This window comes from Rhinoderma darwinii, chromosome 2, assembly GCF_050947455.1.
Source record: "Rhinoderma darwinii isolate aRhiDar2 chromosome 2, aRhiDar2.hap1, whole genome shotgun sequence".
NCBI classification, from domain to species: domain Eukaryota; kingdom Metazoa; phylum Chordata; class Amphibia; order Anura; family Rhinodermatidae; genus Rhinoderma; species Rhinoderma darwinii.
In genome coordinates this window covers 13,150,358-13,178,121 of record NC_134688.1, presented here as the reverse complement: position 1 = coordinate 13,178,121, position 27,764 = coordinate 13,150,358, and the positions used below count along the sequence as shown (strand labels likewise).

Here is a 27,764-nt window from a genome sequence, read left to right as displayed (position 1 = left end):
AACCACTACATACCTGTAGGACCCCACAAGACCGGGAACACTCTACATGACCGGACGTTTTGGAGACGCTCGGACCCAGTCGTCTAGATATCGCAATGTGGCACTTGTCACAGTCCGTCAGAGCCTTACACTTGCCCATTTTTCCTGGTATCAACATCAAGAACTGACCACTTGCTGTGTAATATCCCCCCCCCCCCTTGTCAGGCGCCATTGTAACCAGATCATCAATGTTATTCACTTGCCCTGTCACTGGTTGTAGTGTTATGGCTGATCGCTGTATGCAATAGCTCCCCCTGGTGGTGGCTGCAGGTATCCAGTCTTGTGTCATTTACCTCTCCCTTCGTGCTGGGAGCCCTGAGAAATAAAGAACTCATGAAACAAGACATTCTGGAGAATTAACAACCAATCCAGTCACCATCACAGCTCCCACGTTGATCGTTACGCAGCTTTCCTAGATTCTTGTGTGGTAAAGTTTACTAGTTCTCCATCTCCTGTCTCTACATACCGGCAGATATGTTGTTCAGGGTTCTCGGAAAGCTGGGTAATGCCACCAGTGCGAGCCATAGGTTTTCCACCATGTTTTCCCATAAATGGATTTACCCAAAACTTTTGAATAGCATTTTTAAAAGACTGACACGAGTGGTCGACAGAAGTAGTTGTTTTTTTATTTTGTTTTGCGGTCGGAGACTTCTTGTTTGCTGAAATAAAATAGTCCTTGGTAGTTTTTACATTTTTTTTGGACTAAAAAGGGTCCTCCCCAAATTTTTGTATCTAAACTGCTTAGATACACTCAAAGAAGATGTATCTAACAATGCCTTGCAGACCCTAGAAACCTACTGTAGCATAATAAGGAATGTCTTCGGACCATGCAGAGCTTTATACGTAGTGGTGACCGCGTAAAGGTGGAAATCTGCCGTCTATCTGTTGGGTACGCTTTACCGGAGGGTGTATCTAACTCTTTTGTAAAAGATACCAAGCAGTCATATCGCAAAATAGATCTTTTGATTGTTTTGCATCTCTGCTACTAAAATAAGGGGAGTATCGTGTACATCTTAAAACACAAGACCGTGACAGGAGCCGGAGGCCCCCCCGGCGGCCGATCCTAATCCCCCCGCAGAGGCGTCATCGTCGCTGTCCTTGTCAAAGTCTTGCCACCACAGAGGGGACATCAGCAGTGGGGAGATATAAGCCGCCCTGTTCCTCGCTTCCTTTTCTTGCTCCTGTTAAAAAAAAACACAAATAAAAAATATTCATCTTTCTAAATTTCCCCTTTTCTCTGTGTTCTCCCTCCCACAATGCAGCAATCCCTATGATTGTTCATCCTGATCCTCCTGGTTCACGAATAGAATCCCGGAGCTACAGACTGGGCAGAACTAGACAGGGGGTGGGGTGGAACTTTTTGTATATCAATGCATTTGCCATTCAGGGTCTGTGCAATTTGGGAATTTTTTTTATCAGTTGGGAAGTACTTAGGCCTCATGCACACGGCCGTGCCCGTAATCGCTGCCCGTGATTGCGGGCACGGCCGACCGCAACCCGGATTTTCGGCCCGTGCTCCCATACAGAGTATGGGAGAACAGTCCGTAAAAAGCAAACGATAGGACATGTCCTATCTTTTACGGCGGCTTTCTCCAGCCCGGATACCTTCCCGCAAATAAGGCCTAAGGCCCCATGTACACGACTGTAAAACCGCGGACTGTACCACTGTCCGTTGTTTTACGCACCCATTAGGTTCTATTGGTTTGCGGACACCTTTCCGTAGTGCTACGGATGGGTGCCCGTGCCATAGAACCGTGCCGGGAATTATGGAGCATGTCCTATTATTCTAATTTTACGGGCCGTGCTCCTATACTTTGTATAGGGGCACGGCCTGAGAATGAGGGCAGCCGTCAGTGGCCGGCCGTGCCCGCAATCGTGGGCTGTGATTACGGGCACGGTTGTGTGCCGTATATTTCATCCGTAATTACGGACCCATTCATTTCTATTGGCCACGAACACCTGTCAGTATTTTTACCGATAGGTGTCCGTGCTGAAAAAATGATAGAGCCCGTCCTATTCTTGTCCGTAATTACAGCACGGACTCTCCCATAGAAGCCTATAGGGGCCTCCGTAAATACGGACGGCTACAGATGTGCAGTGCTATGCAACCCGTTGGTGACATCATTTGCAGCCTCCCTCTTTTATTTTACGGATAGATGAAAACACGGCTGTGTGCATGGGGCCTTAGGCAGAGGGACGCCCAACAGATCTTTGGTCTTGGGTAGTCTTCCCTTCCCCAATCAAACGATCAATCCTTTAACCCTTTAAGGACTGGCCTATTTTAGCCATTTAAAAAAAAAATCATCATCGCAATCCAACAGCCATGACTTTTTTATTTTCCCGTTGCCGGAGTCGTATGATGGCTTTTTTTTCTGTGGTAAATTTTGATGGTGGAGTTTAGGAGTCGTCCACCACCCGGACTTGAGATTGACAGTCCTCCGTATCGTATAATTATATAGAAAAGAAAATAGATCCGGCGTTTGTATATGTAAAATCTAAGTTTTACTGAGTTATAGGTAATATTCGGTCTCGTATAGCTTGTATCTATAGCATTTCTCTTTCGAGACTTTTCATCAACAAATAGACAGCGCGATATCCACCCAGTAATGGGTTAAACCAACGTATTCGTTGCTTTCAAAGAGAGAGTTTCAGATATATTTCTATTTCAGTCATAGATTATGGGGGTCAATGCCCCCTCTACCCGTTCAGACGCAGGATAGTATACAGTATAAGGGGATCGGGGAACCTCTCTCCGTAATGAAATCCTCCCAAGGATATGGAATAATATTTTAGGTATCTTGGTACCTTCAATTTTTGAAAGGAAAAGTTATATTTTACATATACAAACTCCCGATCTGTTTTCCTTTTCTATATTGTTTTCTTTTTTGTTGGTGCCATTTTGGGGTATATATAATTTTTGACTATTTTTAAAAAAAAAATAGTTTTGGGGGGGGGGGAATCGGAAAAAACAGCAAATCCACCATGGCCGTGCGGTATAAATAATAAATTAACTTTATTCTATGGGTCGTCACGACAGCGGTGGTACCAAATATGTAATTTTTTTTATGGTGAACTATTTTTAGAATTTTTTTATGAAAAAAGGAGGGGAATTGTTTTTTTCTTAAACTTATTTTAACTTTTTTTTTATTGTCCAACTAGGAAATATGGCCTAATACTATTAGGCCATATCCCCTAGTTGGAGAAGGAAAAGAGGCGGATGCTTATGTCAGACCTGGGGGCATTCGTTAGGTCCCCGGCTGCTATGATAATTAATCTTCACATGACGGGGGAACGCCGATAAGCCCCTTCCGCTGCCAATAACCTTAGATGCCTCAGTGTTGTGTACGACAGCTGCGCTTCTGCCCCTGATCTTGTGGGTACAGTGGCAGTAACCACAAAATCATTGAGACGGATATATCCGCAACCCGCACTGGCCTGGGATGGATATATCCGTCATAGGTCATTAAGAGGTTAAACCCGCCATTACATCAATAGTGACCACGGTTTGAAAGTCTCACCTGGAGATACTTGATGTTGTCTTTAGAGATGGCTTCCATTAGTTCCTTGCTGAGAGCGACGTCTCCATGGGACTTCGATGACGCTGAGTCAATAACCGAGTCCGTCTGGCCGTGTGTCCGATGTCTGTAGAACAAGACATAGGCCGAATCTTTGGGGAAGAAGGAAGTTACGTTACTGACCGATTCAAAGGATGAGAAAGAGACCCTGGTGTCGTTGAACAGATACCATTGGATCTCCATGTCTAGGTGTTTGTCGCATGAAAACTTCTTAATACCGGCACTCGGTGGTTTATGAGCATCTTTGTCCATGCAGTCCCTCGAATAGCAATAATAATGTCCACTTTCTGAGGAGAGTCCGGAATGCACGATGACGGTGCACAAGTCATAGGTCACGGACTGGCAGATGTTGGCCGAGGCGGATCTACTGCTACCGATGGTCTCTGACCGATGAGAATTTATTTGGACAGGTAACTTGAGCATCAATGGAATCGAGACGTTATCCAAGATCTTTCTTCTTCTCATGGCCTTCAAGTCGAAGGAGAACCTTAGCAAAGTCAAGATGAGATACTGTGGACCTGTGGAGAGCTCAACCACCTTCTCGGCATCTTGTAAGGAGGCGCAAGTTTCACATCGATACTTATTTTCTTCGGTCAAGATCTCGGGGCATAAGAAGTGGTTGATCAAATCCGATAGAGTAAGGCAACATTTTTTCATGGCCGCGCAAGATGAAGACACGGCCAAGTTCTGACTTCTTCCAAGCAAGGAACAATTGTTCTCATCCTTCTCTTCGGACTGTTGAAGTCGATCTTCCTTATCCAATATCTCAACAGGTCTTACTTTTCCTAGTTCCTTGTCGGCTTTCTGTTTCCATATCCGTTGGTGTGGAGAACTTATTGACTGCTGGTCTTGGATCTTGAGGTTGGCGTCATGATTTTTGGGCCCTGTATCATTAGAAGACCCCGTCGTTTTAGGAAACTTTGATGTTGAGTTATCTCTGGGTGGGAAAGCTAGAGATAAGTCTGTGAAGGCCTCTTCCCTGGCTGAGATACTGTGACACTTCAGGCATCGAATTTTGGTGATGATTCGACCGCCAAACATCTGCTCGACCAAAGTTCTGTTGCCCGAGACCGTTTTCTTCACTTGTAAACTGCAGTTGGTCTGGGCTAGTGTTTGGGATATCCTTTTGCCTGTTTTTTCCTCTTCATGAAGCCTTAAGAAAAAAATAAATAAAGTGCGCACATCAAAACGGACACTCTCGGAGCTTTCGGCAAGGTGCATCACAGAGGCTTTAACCCTTTCGCTGCTAACATTTTCACACATTGGACATACACAAAAAAAAATACGGGAATTCTAAAATAAAAAAATCCTGTTATATCTGTATACTTATGTAATTGATGAAAGTAGACACTTTGTACCTTGCGAAAATGCCTCCTACCACTTTACACTCTTGGGCGCCTTCATGCAATTATGCATCAAAGTGTAAAAAAAACATAAAAAGTCATAAAGATAAAAGTTCAAGATGTGCAGAGTTCATACATGTCACTTATGTTTATATACATAGATCTTCACATAGTCACCAGAACTGAAGAGAAAGCTCTGCGATAAAAATCTGATAATCTGAGAGGGGTGATGCCATGAAAAAAAGTTCCTCTATCTCTTACCTGGGGTCACTGGAGGCTGTACAGGGGAAGAAATGACAGTAACAGGCTAGGATTTACTTCCTGCTCTCACTTTCAGCTTCTCCCTCCTCCCTCCCACACACAGACACAGAACCAGGAAGTAAAACTTTAAATCCTTCTCCTCGACGCAGCAGGAAGTCCTGACGTGTTACATACATCCTTGGCAGAGAAAGGGTTATATGGTATAAGAAGATGGTGGAGCCACCGGTCTTCCTATTTTGGAAGCATTACCTGTAGTGGTCATTTAAGACGGCTCCACCAAAAACCCATAACTCCCGTATGGAATATGTTCTTGCTGCCATTTTGTATTTTTATCCCGAAATTTATACCTGTTCCCTTTTTAAAAAAATTCAGCACTTAAGAGCATCGCTCATAGAGAATGTAGAAATAACAAATTATGTTAAACAACAGGCGAACATGCCAGATTTATTATATGTTTTAGACACTTTTGTGCACCTTCCTCGACTTTTACAAAGTGTCAGGAAATCGGAGCGTGGCTAAGAGGAGCGCCATTGTTTTGGTGCAATATACTGGTATAAAGCACGCCAGCAAAGACGTGGCATAAGGAAAAGAAAAGTGTTTAACATGTCTAGCAAGATGCTCCAAATTATTATACAGCGTGCGCTACCATGATACATTTAGCCCAGTGTCTGCAGTGAGCTCCCCCTAGTGGGGGCTGAAAGCAGCCAAATTAACATCATTTACCACCCCCTGTTGATGAATCTGGCGTGGGGCCACAAAGAACAGCAGGAAAGTTGTGGAAAATATTGGAGTGGTCCTCGGCGCAACTGTGACGCCTGGCTAACTTTTCCTGACATTTGTCTGTGATGGAGAAAGTACCACAGGGGCTTAAAAAAATATGGCGTTCAACCCCCAACATCATATTTTTTTATTGCATTTATGCCAGAAAAATGTCATAAATACAATTATAAATCTGCTCCAGTGAGTATTGATTCCCCACCATTTTCAAGATGCTTGCTTGCTGTCAGTGAGTGGAAACATTGTTTACATCCATAGGCTGAGAATCTGTCTTGAAAATATCCTGTCCACATAAGTCTAGGTCTTATTACAAGAAATCTCTGATACACTGTAACAAGCTGTGCGAGCAGTCCGTGATCACGAAAGGTTTTCTTCCTCGTGACGTAAACCAGATGGTTTCCATTCACAGACAGCAAGCAAAGTCTTTATTCTAGAGTTGACTTTCCACAGTTGACTTACCGGTCCAGTAGATATTTCAGATATTCTGAGCAGTCCTGCTGCACGCCAGGAGTAAACCAAGGGGGCCAAGATGATGCCAAGAAACTTTCAGGGGAAATAGCCGGGCGCTGTAAAAACAGAACGTTAACCATTTAAAGGTCACTGCCGGTATCGGCTCATTGCTCAATGCTTTATCATAGGCGTGCCACCTCTGGCCCGCGATGCCGTACTGTGCAGCCCCCAACCATCAGGATACAGATGTGATTAATAAAGGACCGCCACATCCTCCTGATGAAGAGAACAGAGTGCGGACATTACCAGGGGGCTCCGTAATCTCTGCCCGTCACTGATCAGTCCAGGGCTTGGAAGATACATGTGAGCGCCCTCCAGTGACTGCTTACATGTCTGAGAGAAGAGGGGTGGCACACAACACCGGGTAACAGGGACCGGTAAATACTAATAGTGCACTGTGCGACTGCCACTGTTATGGGGGGGAGTTGTGTGTCAGGCACTGTTATGGGGGAGTTGTGTTTCAGGCACTGTTATGGGGGATACTGTGTGCCTGGCACTGTTATGGGGACACCGTGTCACTAGCACTGTAATGTCTGACTGTGTAGCTGACATTTATGGGGGTACTGTGTGCTTGGCACTGTTATGGGGATCACTGTGCGGCTGGCAGAGTTATGCGAGGGGTTTGTGTAGCTGGCACTGTTATAGGAAGGTATATTGTGGCTGGGACTATTATGGGACGGTATTGTGTAGCTAGCACTGTTATGGGGGTACTATGTGGCTGGGACTCTTATGCCGGTACAGTGTGGCTGGCTCCGTTATGAGAGGGAATTATGTAATGGCACAGTTATGGGGGACACTGTGTGACTGACATTTTTATAGGGATACTATGTTGCTGACATTGTTATAAGGAACCCTGTGTGTCTGTTATGGGGGTACTAATAGGCTTTCACTGTTATCAGGGTACTGTGTGGCTTGTACTGCTATCGGGGCTCTGTGTCTAGCACTGGTATGTGGTTACTGTGAGGCTGACATTGGTATAAAGGTACTGACACTGTTATGGGGACACTGTCACTAGCACTGTAATGCCTGACACTGTGTAGCTGACATTTATGGGGGTACTGTGTGCTTGGCACTGTTATGGGGACACTTTTATGCTTAAAGGCTATGTACACATCTGAAAACTTTTTTTTTTTTTGTAATAAAATGTGTATCATTGTGATTGGTGCAACTTTGTAATTTAGTTTTTATTTTTAAAAAAACAACTTTTTACTTTTTGAGATACAGCTGCTTTGTATCCTGTATATAGAGCAGCTGTATCTAGGGCTGAAACCTGAATCCGTCAGGTCAACGGGACTGACGGGTTCAGTGACAGCGGGTGCTGAGTGTCCCTGACAGTTCATAACTTAGATGTGATCGATAACAGGTGGATGTGTCAGGGACAGATTTAGGACTCAATGCATTATACAGCTGCTCTGTATAAAGGATACAAAGCAGCTGTACAGACGTTTTTTTTAAAGGTGTACACAGCCTTTAAAGGGGTATTCCCATCTTTGAACTTTTTTGGCACTGCAGAGACGAGGTGGACAGGCAGCTGCGTATGACGTGGACTGTTACAAGTCTTAATTCTGTACCAACAAATGCAGTCGTTGCCACGTTGACCCACCTGACTGTGCTCTAGAAAAGCAAACAAATGCTGCAACTTCATCATCAGGGGCTGAGAGCTGCTGTCTCCCAAACAGAGAACCGAGTGCCTGAAACTGAGAACAGGAGACGCGTCAGAACCGGGGAAGGTCCACGCATGAGTCTGACGAGTAACTACAACCATGGAGGCCTCGGACATCTGCCCCGAACCTGCAGAGCCCCCCAACCACTCACCCACCCTTCACTCCCTGGCTGATAATAGCAATGGAGTATTTTAAGTTAGATTCCCATTTACTTATCGTTTTACAAGGACAAGATGAGTTTAGGTTCTACCGCCTACTGGGGTCTCAGTTCTTGGGGGTCTGCTTGAACACTCATCACCGAGAACAGGGTCATATAAGGCAGGGGCGTACAATGAGGGGATAACAATATGTTCTCTCTGGTTTTACATAGGACTGCATGATCTTGATCGGTTGAATTGATTGGTGAATAAACAACGCAGCATTATATAGCGAGATTACAAATCGAGCTCTGCTACATCTGCTGTTGTCAAGTGGCTATTGACATCTTCCCTTCGGGTCTAGTTCAGACCAACCTAGATCTTTATTTGAATGGAAGATGTCAACAACAAGCTGTTCTTTAAAGTCCTGTGCAGTCTGTAGGGGGCGCTTGACAGGTAACTAAACTTTTGAAAAACTTCTGACATGTCATAGTAACGTCAGAAGTTTTGATCGGTGAGGGTCTGAGCACTGAAACCTCCACCGATCGCTAAAATGAAGAGGCTGAGCGCTGAGCCGCTTAGTTTGTGATAGTTTCTTCTCGGAAAGATGAACGAGCGGTGTACGGACTTATGACTCTCTATTGAGCCCGTACATCAATTACTCTGCTCAGCGCTCACCCGATTACTTCGTTCTGCCGCTTCGTTTTAGCGATCGGTGGGGTTCTCAGTGCTCGGACCTCCACTGATCAAAACTTCTGACATGTCACTATGACATGTCAGAAATTTTTGGAAAGTTTAGTTACACTTTAAGAGGTACGCCTGTGATGGTATTGGTGATCCTCAAGTGCGGGCTAGTCAGGTCCATGACATGGCCATCATGGACCTGCTTAGTAAACCCCAATATGCCATCAAGTCAGGGGTGGAAACAGATAGTCGAGGGCCCCTGTGCAAGAACAGTATATGGGCCCCTTGCTGTTGTGTAGCACCCTCCTTATGTCTCTATGAGGCCGGATTTACACGAGCGTGGCGAAACATGGACATGAAAAATGTGACGGTTTTCACGTCCGAGTTTTACCCGTGCGGGTCCCATTTTCACGGATCACCATAGACTTGAGTTCGTCTGAATTCGGCCTAACAGTCCACCAGATATTGTGAGCCATGAAATTAATTTGTTCAGTCCCTTACATGCAATCTAACAGTAGGAAGCTGTATTGAACGAGACAATGAGCCCCCTACCTGCTGGGCCCTTGTGCAACTGCCCAGTTTGCACATATGTTATTTCCATCCCTTCATCATGTACCTCCAAGAATAGGGCCACACTTACTCGGAAGCCATAAACAAGGCCTGCAGGATGCTGTTCATGTAACACGTGTTTCCCAGGTTTATCAAGCCGATCTTCCCAGTGTCTGACTTGGACACCAGTCTGGGGTAATAAGGAGCCAACTCGTTCTTCTGGGAGGTCCAGGCGTTCTGTCCAAGAAGTTGTTTTATCCGGTCTTCATTGGGAGCTGGTAGTTTCTGCCAGAAAGTAGGAACATACATACGATCATTACTGAGTGTACCGTCCATTACTTGTCTTCTTATATAAGATCCCTATCCATCCTCAGAACTAAGGTGCTACTCAATGTCTGTAACCCTTGCGTAAAGGCTGGAGAATTTTTTGGTGTCATAACCAGAGAGCCGCCGCACCAATGTGGATTCCGAAATAGTGTTGCGTTATGCCCGGTGCACACGACCGAGTGGCGCTCGAGAAGTTTTTCACAGCACCCGATAGTTTTCACGGAACCATTCACTTTAGCGAGTGAATTGAGTCCGTGAAAACGGACCCGACTTTCCGATCCGTGGAAAGATAGGACTCGTCCTTTCTTTCCATGGATCACGGGCGGGACCCGGCCAGCACATACGGTCGTGTGCATGAGGCATTTGGGTTTTGGAAAGGGGTTCACGTGTGTCACTGAGCACCCTCGTCCTGCTCCTTCTAGGAACTGTTTGGGGCCCGTTTCACAGTCCTCCCTGCCATTGTTATCACCAATGACATGTACTAAGATGAAATTCTTCTTTAACGACCAATCCAATGTTTGACGAGTTGTACTTTAGGCAGGTGACATTTTTTGATACATTTACATTATCGTTTAATTTATATAAATTTTTATTTTGGCAAAAATGCTAAAAAAAAGTCCCGCTGCAGTTTCTTATTTTTTTTTACAGCATACAGCAATCATTATATATCATACAAAAAATGTATTGTGCATGTTGTTACAGTCGTGGCGATACCAAATATGTGTATATTATTTCATGTTTTGGGACTTATATAAAGTTTATTTATTGTAAAAAAAAATAGCATTTGAGTGTATTTTTTAAAGATTTTTTTTATTTAACATTACTTTTTTTTAATCCTGTAGGGGGATTTTTAATTAAATTTGTTTATACTGGCATATATCTACTGATAGTACACAGGCAGTTGTTAGAAAATACTTAAGTATGGCCTTAGTATGCCCTAAATATGTTCAGACAGCCCTGGGGGTCCTCCAATGGACCCTGGGCTGTCTGCCCATAAAAGGTATGTCCCTTGACCGCATCACAGGGATTCCCTGTGATGCAATCAAAGGGGGGGTTCCCTTCACTCTTTTCCTTTGAATGCCACAATAAGCTTTAGTTCCTCTGACCATTGCCATTGGAGTGGGCCGCAGCTAAGTGCAAAGTCCTGCTGCTCATACACCCTATTAGTAAATTCTGAGTTAAAGAGGATCTGTCACTAGTTTATCAATTCCCTATCTCCTATCTAATCTAATAGCCGCCATGATGCTGATAACTACAGTGTAAATTGTGTTTCAAAATGTTTATTATTTGCAATGGTTATGTACATTTTTCTAATTATGCTAATTTGGCGATACTTGCCAAATGGGCGGTGACTTCCTTTTCTCTCTGGGCGGTGAAATGTCTATGTATGACGCTGTCCAATCAGCATACAGCTTCTCCCCCTTCCCTGCCCAGCAACACAGGGTGATCATATAGTACACAGCTTCCATTCCCGACTGTGTTTAACTGGTAATATCTCTGGTTGTTTCACAGCTAGAACTGGTGTCATGTGAAAGATTAGAAACTCCTCTTTCATATGACACCAGGACCACTGTTCTGGGTGGTCCACAGCCGGAGATATGGCTGTTTGAAGTGATCCCCCTTCCCTCCAGCCTCAGTATCACATTGTGTGAAGCAGCTTCATGCTTATTGGACAGAGTCAGAGGCTGTGAGGAGGCTCCACCTCCAGAGAATCGCTGCTGTTACCTCCCACTTGGCTAGTATAGCCTCATTTACATATTTAGAAAAAAAAGCTCATAACTTTTAAAATAATAACATTTTTCAGAAACAATTTTCACTATTATTATCATCAGTGTGACAGCGCCTATCAGATTAGCAAGGAGCTAGGACATTACTGAACTAGTGACAGATCCTCTTTAATAGAGGGGGTTCCTCTGTTCAGGATCCTCATCTCTTGGAGAGAGTAAAGAGCGGCTACAAAGAGTGTCTCTCGCTCTGGGGGACCTGTCATGTCCTGTATTACACCGACAACACCTCGATATGAATGGACATTGTGTAATGCTTCATTTCCCCTGTGGGGGCACTGCAGGGAAACTAAACACTGCCAGGGTTCTCATGCACTCAACATCAAACCAAAAACAAGACTTCCCTGTGCGCATGAATTTCTCTTAGGCGTCGTTCACATGGCCGTTTTCGAGATCCATGTCCCACAGATCCGAATGTGGCACCTATAGAAATCTGTGTGCTTATACTCTACCTCTGTGTTCCACCAATATTACAGTCCGTGAGGACTAAATCAAGGCATACTCCACCACAAGTCTATCGGAGGCTTCACTTGAAGCTCCTGCGCCCCAATGCAAAATATGTAACAGGGCCCTCATGTGTTCTCAGGCAGCTGGGCCTGGGTGTGACTGCTACCTCTGCACCCCCTATAGCTACACCCCTGCTTATTATGGAAATATTCTCCCACTATAGTATTGCTTCTATGGGAAAATATTGTGTCTCATGGGGGCACCACACAGAGTACAGAACGTCACTTGAATGGGACATTGCTGCAATACCATGCACAACCACTACGTAAGTAATGGTGTGTGCAAGTACGAACAGCCTGAAACCCGAGGTAGACAATGAAGAGGCTACAGCGCACGCTCGAGTCCCGCGGCCCCTTTAAACATGTGATCGGCGTGGGTGTCGTGGGACCACCACCGATCTAATATTGATTGCCCATCCTCAGGTTAGGACATCAATTTTAAAATCCCGGATAACCCCTTTAAAGATATTTCCGGTTTTATATACATATAGCTCAATTACTTTATAAAGAAAAGTCCTACAATTTATACTTTTTATTCCAAATCCTCACCATTTTCAAGACCTCTGCTTGCAGTCCATTAATCGAAACAATCACGGTTTTATACTCTTGTTCTTGTTAAAAATGGTGAGGAATTGAAACGCAAAGTGCATTAGAAAGTTGCAGAACTTTTCATTATACTATTTGTAAAGGGAAGTGTTTTATATATTTATATCTATGTACATGTGAGTGTAGATAAATATATTTGTCCCTCCAGAAAGGTGTATATTCCTCCCCTACCAGGTAATGAGACACCCTGGGGGATGGAAACCATAAGCAGTGAACTAATGCAGGAAGTTCCAACTGCCCTTTCATCCCCCTCAACAGGTAATGGTATTCCAGGAGGTAGCCATGAGGCCATTGCCCTCCACCCCCTTGCACGTGCATGAGCATGTGATGTCACACAGATGTGAGGGGGGGGGGGTTTAAAAGGACAAACTGTCCCAAAGTTCTCTCTCTTCTTTACTGCTCCCAACAGACTCCCCTTCCCTCCTGGTCTGCTCTTTCCTCATGGCCCTTCCTGAGAGACCACACCAACTTGGACCACATGAAGCGCTAAGTATCTTCTCCCCTATTCACCCTAAGTAACCCTTTCTCTCCAGCTCCTCACCTGCACATTCCCATACCCTATTTACCCTTGTAGCCCTGAGTTCCATGAGTAACCCTTGCAGTCCTGAGTTCCCCTACTACCCCTTGCGGCCATGAGTAACCCCTGCAATCACTAAGTAACCCCTGAAGTAACTTCCTAGCCCTGCAGTAGCTGATACAGCAACCCATTCCCCTATTTATTCCTTTTTCCTCCTGAGTTCCTAAGTTAACCCTTGCTGTCCCTGTTACCTGATTATCCCTTAGTGTACAGGGATAGTTATTGCTAGGTGGGAGTGGGACAGAAACAGTGAGCATGTGCATGTGTGTTGTATTGTAACGTAACTTCTATGTATGTTTAGTTAAGTGGGTGGCGGTATAATTAGGATTGTGATACCGTGTTTATACTGTACTACGTATAGTGTGAGTATACTCCGTATATATTAACGTGTTATATGTATTGGGGTATACTGATACTTTACCGTGATCAGTTAATGTGTTATGTTTTTGGTGTATTTTATATGTAAGTGTGATTACTGAATGTTAATAAATATTACCTTTATTTACTATACAGTCTTATTCCCCTGAGTAGCAGCAAAGTAAGTAGTTTAACGTTAGTATAAGGAAAAGGTAGGGGAACTAAGCATAACCCTAGCAACCCTGATTATAAAGGAGGTAGTAATAGTGGGCGACACAAGTAGGTGAAACCCGCTATTATACCAGCCCTTTTACATATTTATTTACATAAAACCAGAAATCAACGTAAAAAAAAAAACTGAAAAACTTTATGAAGACCTGGTCGAAAAAGCAAAATATGGAATATTTTCTACAGATCTGGTTGCAGATACAATCCCCACCTTTATTGCTTCCATGACGGGCTCATACAGATCAGGATACCCAGAGAAGCGGAAGACCATGCAATGGACGAGCTCCGCCAACTGCTCCACGCAGCTACTGGCCGAATTTGTGTTCTCGGTGGAGAGGCAGGTGACCATCTGCGGGATGTGAGGAAGAATCTGAAATACAGGATGGTGACTACGGGGGTTATTCTGTATAACATGATATATATATATATTTACGTTTTATGTTAAAGGGGTTTTTCATGTCTGTAACACTGATAGGCTATCCTGATATCTGATCGATGGGGGTATGCGGGGGTCTACGGCCCTTTAATTCAGCTGATTGGCGGAGGTGACGGGAAGTACTGCTGCTCACAACAGCTCTGTCCCATTTTGATGGGCTGGCCACTCCTGAGAAGACTCCTGTAATGGCAGGAAGGAGGTGAAGGGAACAAGTGAGCCCTAATCTACCCACCGCCCTGTCCCTGCCTACTTGCAACGACCCGCCCTAGGCGACGGGGTACAACTTGGCGGCGGTCCCTACGCTGTCTAAGTGCAAGGGAGTACAAACAGGGAACACGCAAGGGAATACAGTAGCCCACGGAACGCCGCGAGGAAACGGAGCGGTGAATGAGCCAGTCAGGATCAGGAAGTAGTGGAGTATACAAACGGGAGCACGGAGCAGAAGCAAGCCAGGGGCAAAGCATCGCAGGATAAACGGAACTGAAGCAAGGCAGAAGCACGGCAGAAGCAGGCTGGAGCAAGGCAGCAGTGGGGCCAGGAATCCAAGAAGAATAACAAGCAAGGAGGAAGAGAAAAAGGCAGGTATAAATGGACAGGGGGCGGAGCTAACTCTGACTGACCAGGCCGCGATAGGCTCTCCCACTCCTGAGCCTGCCACTCTGATTGGTGGGAGCAGGTGTCAGTCTCAGAGGTCTGGCCTCAGGTGTCGACTGATTAATCCTGGGAGTATCCACAGACGTAGTGCCTGGCAGATCCTTTACAACTCCCCTGTTTTCCAAGCCTTGGATAATGGCGCTCACTGAGGTTCGATGGAGTCCCAGAGCCTTATCTGACTTTAGTCATGAGATAATTGTTGGTTAAAAACATACAATTACAATTGCTTCTCCTGATTATCCACCTTTAGTTGGTCACATTCTTTCATAGAGTGATTTAAAAGGGATTGTCCAGTTTAGAAAACCCATTTTCATAACCCTTTTAGGGAATTCTGGGTTAATAGGGGGGTACTCTGTTCAGGATCCTCATCTCTTGGCCAGAGTGGAGAGCGGTTATAAAGAGCGTCTCTCGCTTTGGAGGATCTGTCATGTCCTGTATTACACACACAACACATTGATATGAATGGACACTTGTAATACTTAATTTCTCCTTTGGTGGAGCTGTAGGGAAATTGAACTCCTACTGCCAGGTTTCGCCACAGATCACAGATGATCGCTGGGGGTCTTAGCAGTAGGACACTTTGTGATCTTATTTTCAAGAGACCCTTCTAACAAGTAGGGATTGTCCAATGCAGAGAACCACTTTATGATGGATAACCTCTTATCTGCCATGTTGGATATTATGGTTGGTAGTCAAATGTAACCAAATAGCAGCCATGATCATCTCATGATCTTTGTCTGTGTATGATCATATATACTGGTAATGCTATGGGCCCAAAGTCCTGTCATGCCACCAATCATTGTCCATCTGATGCCCAGCTCTCATCTCATTTCTATGGCCAGTTCTAATCTCCATGGCCTTTTTTAACCCTTTCCAGACTTTTTTTTTTCTCCTTTCATCAGGATTATTATTATTTTTTATTGTGGCATAGTGTCAAGGTTTGGGCCCCATCCTATATTGTATTATGGATCCATTCTGTGGGCCCATACTATATCTGTGTGCACCAATTCTACACTATCTGCGATTCCTGGAGGAAAAAAATCATGGCATGCTCTATCACACTCCCCTTCATGGAGAGAGTCAACCTTAGAAGCATTGCATCAACTGTTCCAGTCGAATAATTTACAAGTATGATTAAGTATTTGCCCCCTTCCAGATTTAAATAACATACGAGAAAGGGAACCCCAACAATCGCATCACTGAGCTTCCCCTGGTTGTGCTGAGTCCTTCAAACAGCACCGGCTATAGAGGAATCACAAATGGGGGTCCCCCTATGATGCCCATATGGGCTACGGTCAGTAGTTGTCCCCTTTAAGGTGCCCATACACCTTAAAGGGGACAACCACTGACCGTAGCCCATATGGACAACATAGGGGGACCCCATTTGTGATTCCTCTATAGCCGGTGCTCTTTGAAGGACTCCGCACTACCTGGGGAAGCTCAGAGATGCGATTGTTCAAGTTCACTTTCTCTTATGTTATTTAAATCTGGAATGGGGCAAATACTTTTTTTCCCAGCATAGTATGATATTTAGGACATTTTAGAGAAAACATGCATGTATTGGTGAAGTGAGTCCGACTCTTACCAAATGAAAAGCTTCCGGCGAGTGCTGAAAACTCAGCAGCATATACCGAAGGACCGACAGCGCCGCATCTCGTACCACAGGGTACAGGAACTTTGAGAACACCTGAAACAAGAGGCAAGTTTTACACGGATCGAGGGGGTCTAAATATGAGAGATTTCTGCTGAAATGAGCCCTAAAAATCTCAATGAAAAATGAAGAATTTTTTTAACCCCTTCCCACAAAATTACGACACGGTGATCGCATGGGCACAGAAGCTGTGCTCATGCGATAACCACAGGAGTCTAGCGTTGATTGAAATTCGAGCCCACGCTGTAATTGCCAAGATCATAGAAACCTCTGATCCCGGCCATTTAACCTCTCAGATGCCACGGTTAATAGCGACCGCAGCATGTAAAGTGTTTGAGAGGGGGAGGGGGCTCCCTCCGTCAGCCCATCGTCGCCCTGCAATGTGATTACTGGGCGTCAAAGGGTTGGCATGGCCTAATAAATTGGCTGTCAGTTTATTACAGACTTGTGAAATCCCCTAGTGAAACTAAAAAACAATCCAATAAATTGTAATAAAATAATAGTATAAACCGTAAAAAAAAAAATTGTAAAATACACATATTTGGTATTGCCGCAATCGTAAAGACCCATATAATAAAGTTGACAAGTTATTTAAAACACATGGTGATGAAAACAAAAAAAAAAAACACAAAAAGAATGGAGGAATCGCTTAGATTTAGACCTTCTGTATTTTTGATAGGGAAACTTCCGTCAGAATGCTGAACTTCTTCACAGCGGCCAGTCCCTTTAATAAAGCAATAATCCACTTGTCAATGTTCTTGCCAAGAGGCCATGAAACCCAGTCGATCATCCTACAAAGAGAGGTTGTAGGTATCAGTGGTGCCTAAAAGATGTTACAAATTAGTCTGTTCCCAAAATGTGTGTAACCTGCAAATTTGGGGTCTTGTCTTTCCCTCTGCTGTTTTCTACAACTGCACATTGTCTTTTTCCATGCCTGCTGAATGGGTTGGGTCCGTCTAGTGTGATCTAAGAGCTGTGCTAAGTGCCCTGAGCCAATCAGATGTCTTTCCCCTGCAGCTCCTCCTCCCCTCCCACAGCATGCACTCACAGACACAGTAAGTAAAAGATATTGCAGCTTCATCTCCCTCCTCCCCATCTACTATTTACTGTATTATTGTCAACAATTTTTTTTTAAGAAACTGACGGACACATTTCCCTAATAAACATTAGAGTCCACCTGTCAGATATGTCAGGTTCAGACCGGTAAAGTCCTACCGCCTACCGAAGTTGGATTTTTTTCTTCAGTTGCTCATTGACCAATCTCATCTCTCGTATACAACTACCACTGCATGCCGACAAAATGTTATCATGTTATATTCTAAGGCTATGTGAAAGGAATTGAGGGATATCAGGAAAACATAGCTCTGACAAGCCAATTTCAAGGCCTCCCTAACCTACTCCTCGCGATCAGCTTCCATTGCCGAGGAAAGCTGTAAACAGCCACACAGTTACTCTACACACATACAGAGGACTCATTTCTTTGTGTGGAAAAGTAAGTGGCATGGATATACCAGCCTCAAGCTGCTATAATGTAGAAACCATACTGTAACATTAATACCTCCGTTACGGAATCTGAAGCAAAAAAATTATTAACATAATGCATTATGGGTCAAGTTCGTTAAGTCATGTGACTTCGCTACATCTCTGGGTCCGTAAATTCTACCTGTTAATAGAGGTCATCATCTGGGCATCTGTCACGCTGTCTGCATTGGCCAAATTTCTTACAAGGCCTTCCATGAGCTGTAGGGGTATATACTGCACCACACTGGCCAGGGCGTTGGAAGGTGTCTCAGTCTCATCTAGAACTCAAAGAATCAGCTTTAGAACAGACATTAAACAATTACATACAATAATTTACTTATTTTTCGGGTTCATCTGTCCATAGAACCCAATGGCTGGTCAACCAGTCAAGTCAACCAAGGCCCTTAAACATCAGTAGGACTACTGTTCACTGTAGCTAAGAATGAGGATGGCCAACATGGATGACATAAGGCTAATCAGCCCCTCTAGTATGTTAATCACCACAGTCATCTAGGCTAGGCTGTAGAAGACCATCTCCCAATGGTGTTCGACTGAGACCAAGATCTCATTCACAAGGACGAAAACCTTATAGATTATAGAGCATACCCTCTTGTCAAAGGCCCTTTTAGGGTATTTTTCCACGTTCCTTCACTTGGGATAGCACAATTTGTTAAAACCGAGAGCCTTGGCCAGACTAGGACTAAGGCTTCATTAAAAATGATATTTGAAAAATCTGTTCTACCATTATTGGCCAAAAACATGGGGAACCACAACCCTAATCTGTACTGATGAGGAGCAACAAGTTCGAAACAGTGTTGTTTACAGATGGATGTGTCTGGTTTGGCTATTAACCCAAGTCCTGTTTCAAGGCTTTATAAAAGGTCGGACATTGACTCCCAGGAAACCCACCTATAGGTGGCACTAGAGAGACAGTGTTTTTCCTTCGGGAAGAGAATTATTTTGCATCCCATTCTAGATGTTCTTACCTGTTAAAGATATAATAGCAAATAGTCCAGACATATGCATAGGTTCCATTCTGACAACCCTAAGCTACTCCAATTTTGGGGTATTAAACAACTAAAACTGGGACCCAGGGCTGGGAATTTGGACCAGAAACTCCTACAGGAGGAAGCACGCTGGATCCATCGTCTTGGCACTATGACCCCTCAGGGATTAAATGAGGGTTTCACTTATAGTGCCTTTCTTTGATCCGTTGTTTATTTCCCTTCATGTCCTGTGTGGTTGTCTTTATTATCTATTGTTATTTTCTTTTCTTTTTATTTTTCGTATCATTTATACTCATTTACGATTGGTTGGTGCTTTTGGATTCGATTAATCGCCAGTATCATGGAAAAAATTCTGCTTCCCCCCCCCTTTTTTATAGGGTGGTACTATCTCTATTTATGTTATGGTTTATCTTACTATGGAATCACCATTTATGACCATATATGTCTTTTAATGTGCGGCCGCGAGTACCGAATTTGTTCTATTATATTTATTATATACACTTATGATTCATCCACATACGGAGTATTTATTGTCCCTATTGGGATATTGGATACACCTATCATTGATGGGTACATCATTATGGCTAAAAAGGAGTACTGGGGCCACTAGGGTTCATGACCGAGAGTAGGAGGGATCTGTACAGCTGTATATAGGGTTAGTGTAGACTGCTCTTGCAGCCCTGACCGGGTGTCCCCTGCAAAAACGGGGGACATTACTATTCCCTGTATTAGGGTTTAGCTGACACTTACGGCTTGCATGCCGGTTTGTCAGGTCTTTGTGGCAGTTTACACTTTTCTCAGTCCCTATCATGTCAGGTTGCGGTTAGGCACCTTTCCCATATTAAAGTAGGCAGTACAACTCTGCTTTTATCTTTATCTTTCTAGGTATCTTTCTAAGTCCGATGTGGATACTGTTGCGCATGCGTTGTTGCTATCATGATGGTATCATTATGTGCCTGCTCTGGGTCTTGAGTGACGGCCACAGCGCCTGCGCTGACATGCGATGCTCTCTGTTTTTACCCTGGAGCTCATCATTTTTCTAAGTGCCCACTATGTGCCATTGCGCATGCGCGGCTACTCTAAGGGAGTCTATCACGGGACGTCTACTCTGTGTCCATTTTGTCAGCCACGGCGCCTGCGCCGATTTCTGATGTATTGGTGTTCTCTCTCAGTATTTTTCTAAGTCCCTGTTTTGACCTACTACGCATGCGTGTCATCACTGACTAGTTTGTTTTTATCGACAGTGTATCCTTATCGTTCGTTGCCTCCTATTGGTCTCTGAATGGGATGTTTTCTATTGGCCGGGCAGCACCATCTGTTCCTTGCGCTGTCCTGAGGCGGCTGATTGGCAGCCCGTTCCCCTGCACGCCTCCCATTCACGTCACTCTGTATTGCCATAAAGGCTTCCGTTTTCTCGCCGCGTCGCCATTAGCCCCATGTACCCCTGAGGACGCTACTAGTTAGCGAAACATGTCGGGGGGGCTTTAAAGTGTTTTTAATTCCTGTCCTAGCCGAATTTAATGCCTATTTACTAAATGTGGCTTCTATCTTGCAAGCTGACTTCAACTCAGTCAGTGTTCACCTTGGCCGTTTGAATGATTTGCCGAGCCTTCCAGCTGGCTGATTTTCACTTTCACTTCGGCACTGTGACAGTGATAATTTTAAACTGACGTTTATGTGGTCTGTCTCTTTGCTACACGTAGCTTAATAAAATTTGTTAGTTCATTTTCCTAATCAATTGTGGGTAGTCAGGAAATAAGGGTTTTTGCTTGCCTGTTGGCATTCCTGTCTTGTCAGTCTCATCTAGAACTCAAAGAATCAGCTTTAGAACAGACATTAAACAATTACATACAATAATTTACTTATTTTTCGGGTTCATCTGTCCATAGAACCCAATGGCTGGTCAACCAGTCAAGTCAACCAAGGCCCTTAAACATCAGTAGGACTACTGTTCACTGTAGCTAAGAATGAGGATGGCCAACATGGATGACATAAGGCTAATCAGCCCCTCTAGTATGTTAATCACCACAGTCATCTAGGCTAGGCTGTAGAAGACCATCTCCCAATGGTGTTCGACTGAGACCAAGATCTCATTCACAAGGACGAAAACCTTATAGATTATAGAGCATACCCTCTTGTCAAAGGCCCTTTTAGGGTATTTTTCCACGTTCCTTCACTTGGGATAGCACAATTTGTTAAAACCGAGAGCCTTGGCCAGACTAGGACTAAGGCTTCATTAAAAATGATATTTGAAAAATCTGTTCTACCATTATTGGCCAAAAACATGGGGAACCACAACCCTAATCTGTACTGATGAGGAGCAACAAGTTCGAAACAGTGTTGTTTACAGATGGATGTGTCTGGTTTGGCTATTAACCCAAGTCCTGTTTCAAGGCTTTATAAAAGGTCGGACATTGACTCCCAGGAAACCCACCTATAGGTGGCACTAGAGAGACAGTGTTTTTCCTTCGGGAAGAGAATTATTTTGCATCCCATTCTAGATGTTCTTACCTGTTAAAGATATAATAGCAAATAGTTCTTTTAAGGATGGAAGGACCAGAGATGTCTGAAGCCTCCAGATATTTTGCAGAATTGCACTGACTCTGTTCACCTGGTCAAGAAACTGTATAATCCCGTCCTCTCCTTCGGAATGACAGTGGAACTGACCGATACATCTGATCAGTTGTTGGCAGAACAAGAGTTGGTGGTTCCCTTCTGGGATACATTGGGTGTATGAGGTCAAGAGTTTGCTGATCCTAACGCAGATCTTAAGGCTTGGTCTTTCACAGACAATACGAAGGATCTCTATCCTCAACAGTCTGAAGATCTCCTCCGTGGAAACTTTGCCCAACACAAACTGTAGACCGAGATGTATGTAGTCTAAGATGTAGGCATGTCTCTTTCCGAGTGACCCATATCCTTCCTGAAGAAGACTTAATATAAACCTGACATTGAAAAATTCCTCAAATTCTTCTGGGTGGTACCTGCCGTAGACCTCCAGGACTTCTCTGGCTGTTTCCCTGGCAAAGCGAGATTCGCCCAAATAGAATAGCTTGGTGGAAAGTTCTAACATGGACCAACATTGCTCAGTGTCAATAGGCTGTTTGGAAGCTTCAATTACTCGTCGTGCTAAGCTTTGCTTGACGTACATGGGATAAGAAGACTGCATGACGGCTTCTAATATCTTATCCATGGCTTTTTTTTTTTTTCTATCGAGGGTTGCAATTTCCCACTTTTACGGAGGAAACATCAATGGAAGAGCTGCAGCATAATTAGAGAAAGGTTACATAACCAGGATGACCCTGAGGAGTCACAGATACATCATTGCTTAAAAGGGTTTTCCCACTAAAGACATTTATGGCATACCCACAATATATGCCATAAATGTGTGGTAGGTGGGGGGTCCCACCAATGGGACTCTCACTTATCAGAAGAAGGGGATTTGCTGGCCAGTTAAGGCAACTGCGTGACTATCTACATTTAAGTCTATGGGAGCTATCAAGCAAGAGGACCCCTGTTCTTCCATTAGGTGGTGGTCCCAGAGGTGCACCCTACACCTCCATTCTCTTTATTGGTCCTGATAGCCCGTTCTGGCGATTCAACAGCGACTTCTGCTTCCATGGCCCTCAGGGTGTTCGTCAAACTCTGTTCCCCTCACACTCCATATTACCCACGATGCCGGGCACAGGCAGGCTACAGGGCAGGCCTGCACAAATATACAGTTGGATCGCCGAAGCCACTAGAAACAATGTTATAAAAATATAGCTATTAATAAGAACGGTCAGCCGTAGCCAAACTACTTGCTGATGGTTTCCAGAAAGCAACAGATTATTTTATACACCGTGTAGAGTTAAAATGAATGGAAAAATAAGTGAAACAGCAAAAAGTTATTAGATACTTTACAAAGATTGGAAATTTGCTAACTATAGAGCCCCAGAGCAAAACTCAGACTGGAACCCACACCCCACTGAGAGCTCTGCCAAATGTACTGGTCCACTATTCTATTTTTAAGTCCTAAAATTCTGTGAAGGCACAAAGTAAGAAAACATCTTCTTGGATGAAGACATTGCAAACCACAAATCCTGTATCTGCTGAGATAATTCTGTATTTTGCTGCGGTAGTCTATCCTCCGGTCTTATAATAATTATGATGCATAATAAAACAGATTCAGCGAGGGGTCTGATTCCACCTTGATGCATATTTAATCACTATTTTGGTCTGGATTCCAAAGGATCAGGTTTTACTTCTACATTCTTAAAGTGAAAACTTAGCTGTGGTGAATATTGAATTTGAGGGAATTGCCCCTTAAGCAATTCTTTAATAAATACCTGAAATCCCTAGTGGTGTAATTCAGGCAGAGGGGTAAAGCATGAGGAAATCAAATTCTCTGCTGCTGCCCTCATCACAACACAGGTTGTGCACTTTTCACATTGACCACTAGATCATTCACAATAGGCTGACACTTCCTGTTATCTGCAGCTCACTTGTTACCTTTGCTGTGTAGACTGGGACAGGATGAGCAGAGTTATCTCATTATTATTAGAGGGTCGGGGGGTTATGACAGCTCTATTGTACTGCATGAGGCCTAGATAAGGCAAGATAGTAACACTATACACAGATATGGTTCTGTATGCAGCCTACCTGCCACTCAATGGTCTCTGGGGGAGGGCATCACTTCTCTGTCAATTGACTTCCATTCATTGCAGCTGCCATAAAGCAAACACCCTGCTGCACTATATATACAGACAATACAGGAGGGAAGCATGTGTCTCAAATATGGCCACCCCCCCCCCCCCCCTGGGGAAGTATTTAAAAATAAACTATATCTTTAAACACGTGCATTACAATAGTAAAAGAAAGTTATCATTAATTTCTGCCTGTAGCCCACTCATTCCCATTTTGATAGCAGCCAGTGTACTTGTATTATTTTTTGTTTTCTGGCCAGTAGGTGTCGCCCTTTCACATGTTTTGTACATGATCAGCTGAAAGGGAGAGGAGGTTTGACTGTAACACTGCCACCTGCAGGTTACAAGCAGTACTACAGAGTGTGACACAAAATCAGTTTAAAAACTGCAGCGCAAACCGCGGCATTCACGTTAACATCATGTATTTTTATGTCGCGATTTTTGCTGCGTTTTTACTGCACTACCAAAAACAACTCCTAAAAATGCACCCCTACTTCCTAATGCCGTAATTTAATCTGTAAAATACGCCCAAATGCAAGATGCACACGACCGTAGGTATTATCCGTAATTACAGAGCCGTAAACTAGAAATAATCTGCTGACCCATTAATTTCTATAGGCCACGGTCCCCTTTCCGTATATTTACGGACGTGTGTCCGGGCTGTAGAAATAATCAGCAAAATAAAGAACATGTTCTATTCCTGTCCGTAATTGCGTCACAGACGCGTGCAAAACTGCGGACGGCTACGGCAGCGTGGCATTGCGACGGCAGGGGCTTCCCCAAAAGAATGGCGCCTGAGCAATCATGTGACCTTTTCAAGGGGGTGGGTCATGTTGGTGACATCATCTGTAGCCTTCCTTTTTTTTTTTGCGGATCCGTATATACAAATGCAGACAGCGGTCCAGAAATGCGGATGACTTGCGGACTACGGATTCGCGTACATTAAAAAACACTACGGTCGTGTGCATGAGGCCTCAGAGTCGTCCAACAGGCGCTGCACCTGTGTGTCCATCACAGATTTTTAGCCCTAATGGATGACAGCAAGCAGAGATCTTTCAAATGTCTCCCACAAATGACATCATAAATATTAGCGGGAATGGGGGGGGGGGGATTTAAAAAGAAATGCAAAAAAAGAATAAAAAAATAATAATATAGAAATGCAAAAGTAAAAAAAACAACTCCAAATGCAAAAAGATCAAATAATAAATATTAAAAATGCAAAAATAAAAAAAATGTTGATTGAATATCTGGTTTCTTTTGTTGTGTGCGTGACCCTCGTCTGTTCTCCGGGGTCATGTGATCACCAGGGGGACGTGCGGCAGCAACAATTGACTCGTCCAGAATATTCTGTGTCACATTGCAGCCCCGGGTGACGAAAATCCCAGCTCCAGCTCTGCCTGACCGAACTATACACATACAGATGTAGCAGAGCTGAACCTGTCATTATGCAAAAACCATTTTGGTGCAATTTTGCATAGCACAGTGAATTCTTGCCATTGCGGTTAGTGGGACCTCTGTGGCTTAGCGACAATTCTAGAAATATTTCCTACAGCTGCCCCTTTAAGAGAAAACGTAAAATCTGCGGCCACTAAAGCAAAACGGAAAGCGTTTAGTAAAACTCTCTAAATTAAGATGTAAACCGTATGTACCGATGTAAAACCACTGATCACACATTATGATAACTCCAGGAGTTGATGCCAAATGACAAACTCAGCTCTGCTACACCTGTATCATGTATTGTACCCATAATATTATATATTTCTACCTACCAAGGGACATGGATCAATACTGTCACTTATATAAACTGTTGATATTGTCGGCGAAAGCAGCGCCAGAATAATCATAAAATACGGCGGCTTTGTCGATAAGTTTCCGAAACGAATGTCGTAATTCTTTCATAAATAAGGCGTATGTTGCGGGAATTTCTATGCCGATGTATGGAGAACGGCATCATTTGCCCTAATGCACCAAAGAAATAGCATGCACAGTATGACATACAGTAAAGTGGATTACAGTTGTAGCAGAGCTGACTGTGTTATAAGTAGCAGACATAAATGCATTGCATGTAGCAGAGATAAGTTCGTCATTTAGTACAACTCATAGTAATATCACTGCATAAACGTAATAAATATATATACATGACAAACTCAGCTCTACTACATCTGTACATAGACAACTAACTCAAAGACAAATCTGAACATGGGACGATAACAACACCTTGAAGCAGGATCTGCATCTTTGTTGGGGAACTAGTAGCTCCGCAGGGTTATAGTTCAAGGCAAAATAAATACTGAAATGTTACAGATGTAGCAGAGCCGAATTCGTCATTGCATTCTCTCTTATCATAAGGCAGTTAAGATATTGCAGTCGGTTTAGCTGCAGTCCTATGCAAATCCCTGATGACACATGGGAAGTTGTGCCAAATATCAAACTCAGAAATGCTACGCCTGTATATAGGTAATAAACCCAAAGAGCTGACAATCATAATTTCAAACACTAAAAGTAAAGAACTTTGTTTTCAGGATAGACTTGCAAGTTCTTTGTAGTACTACAAACCTCAGCAGAGACAGGACGCAATGTAATCAGCGACGTGATATGGGATGTAGATGAGCTGGATTTGTCATTTCACGGTTTTCTGCACAGCCATAATTCAAGGAGTTAAGATAATGCAGTAGGTTTGCCTGCGGTCCAAAATAAAACCACTGGTGACACATCTTGATTTGTGCCAAATTACAAACTCAGCTCTGCTACATCCCAGAGGTCCCAACCATGACTCAGAGGTTACTTACGTTACTCACCACTGGATTACGGATACTGAGCTGGGTTAATAGATTGACGAGGGGTTCGCGCGGAGACAATGGAGCGTTTCCTGGAGTGAGATGAGTGCGTGTGGGATAGAGAGCGAGGAGACGCTGGGCAGGGGATGGATGCTGATGCTGGGAGGGACGCTGCGTCTCATCTATCTGCAGGACAGCACAGGCTTTACCAGTGCCCAAACTTCCGTTGGCACATTCGGTGGCGTGCTGACCCCACCCTCTGCTATACCGCGACACACACACCTATGCAACTACACGACAAACTCTTACCGTATTCTCCTCATAGAAGTCAATGGAGTCTGACCATCCAGATTTATAATACGTGTTTAGTCAGTTTTCGGTGAGGCCTATCTGCATCTGGGAAAGCTGGGTGACCACCAATATGGCTACCACGTCAAGGATGGCGCTGTTTTTGGAAGAAAGCAGCCATGTTTTTCTAATCTTGTACAACCCCTTTAATGTTTATATTACAAGTGATTTGGTGACAAAGAACGGCTGCGAATACCTGGATTTCTTCGGCGCTGCGGTCATTGAGGCGGTTTTTCCATAACTGAGATAGTTCAAACAGACCGCCAAGTAAGGGGTCAGTTAGAAATGTCCATATCACATGCGCTGTAGTTCAGGTGGACTACATATCCCATCATGCCATATGTTGTAAGGTATTCTGAGCATGTGCAGGATCAGGAAAGAGAAGGGACCCCCTCCCCTTTCCCGCCACGCTACGCTCATAACGACTGGATATAGGGATTTTATTTTGGCGCCACAAAAATATAAAGCTTCTATGCTCCACATGGTGCGCAAATATAATCCTTTCACTTTTAATCCTCGGTTGTCATGAGTGACAATCAAAATGGCCGCCAGGAGAGGCAGCCCCGGCTTCCCAGACTAGTATATAGCCCTCTAGTTATTATACATACAACCATTACGACCGGTATCGCAGATTTGCTCAGTACTCTAGAAAAGCTGGGTGACCTCTTCGGTAACTGTAATGGCAGCCATTTTGGACATCACAATAGGTTATAAAATAGTCATTAGGGCTCAGTAGGAGAAGCCACCCATTAATAAATCAA

General features: G+C 44.0%; 1 protein-coding gene across 2 annotated transcripts; it reads right to left on the bottom strand.

The window, feature by feature from the left end:
• Nucleotides 1-671: 671 nt before the first annotated feature.
• On the bottom strand, nucleotides 672-27,288 carry USP35 (ubiquitin specific peptidase 35). 2 transcript variants are annotated; one of them, XM_075849937.1, is made up of 12 exons: nucleotides 27,200-27,288; nucleotides 26,965-27,100; nucleotides 21,705-22,454; nucleotides 18,329-18,464; nucleotides 17,327-17,456; nucleotides 16,600-16,701; nucleotides 14,136-14,294; nucleotides 9,631-9,824; nucleotides 8,109-8,202; nucleotides 6,455-6,561; nucleotides 3,558-4,767; nucleotides 672-1,220 (listed from the first exon to the last, which is right to left on the bottom strand). In XM_075849937.1, the coding sequence occupies exons 3-12, from the start codon at nucleotides 22,384-22,386 to the stop codon at nucleotides 1,053-1,055; spliced, it is 2,982 nt and encodes a 993-aa protein (XP_075706052.1). In that variant the 5' UTR covers nucleotides 22,387-22,454; nucleotides 26,965-27,100; nucleotides 27,200-27,288; the 3' UTR covers nucleotides 672-1,052. The 2 variants fall into 2 exon arrangements, with proteins under 2 accessions (XP_075706052.1, XP_075706053.1); XM_075849938.1 differs by having other exon boundaries at nucleotides 26,965-27,288.
• Between the last annotated feature and the right edge of the window lie 476 nt (nucleotides 27,289-27,764).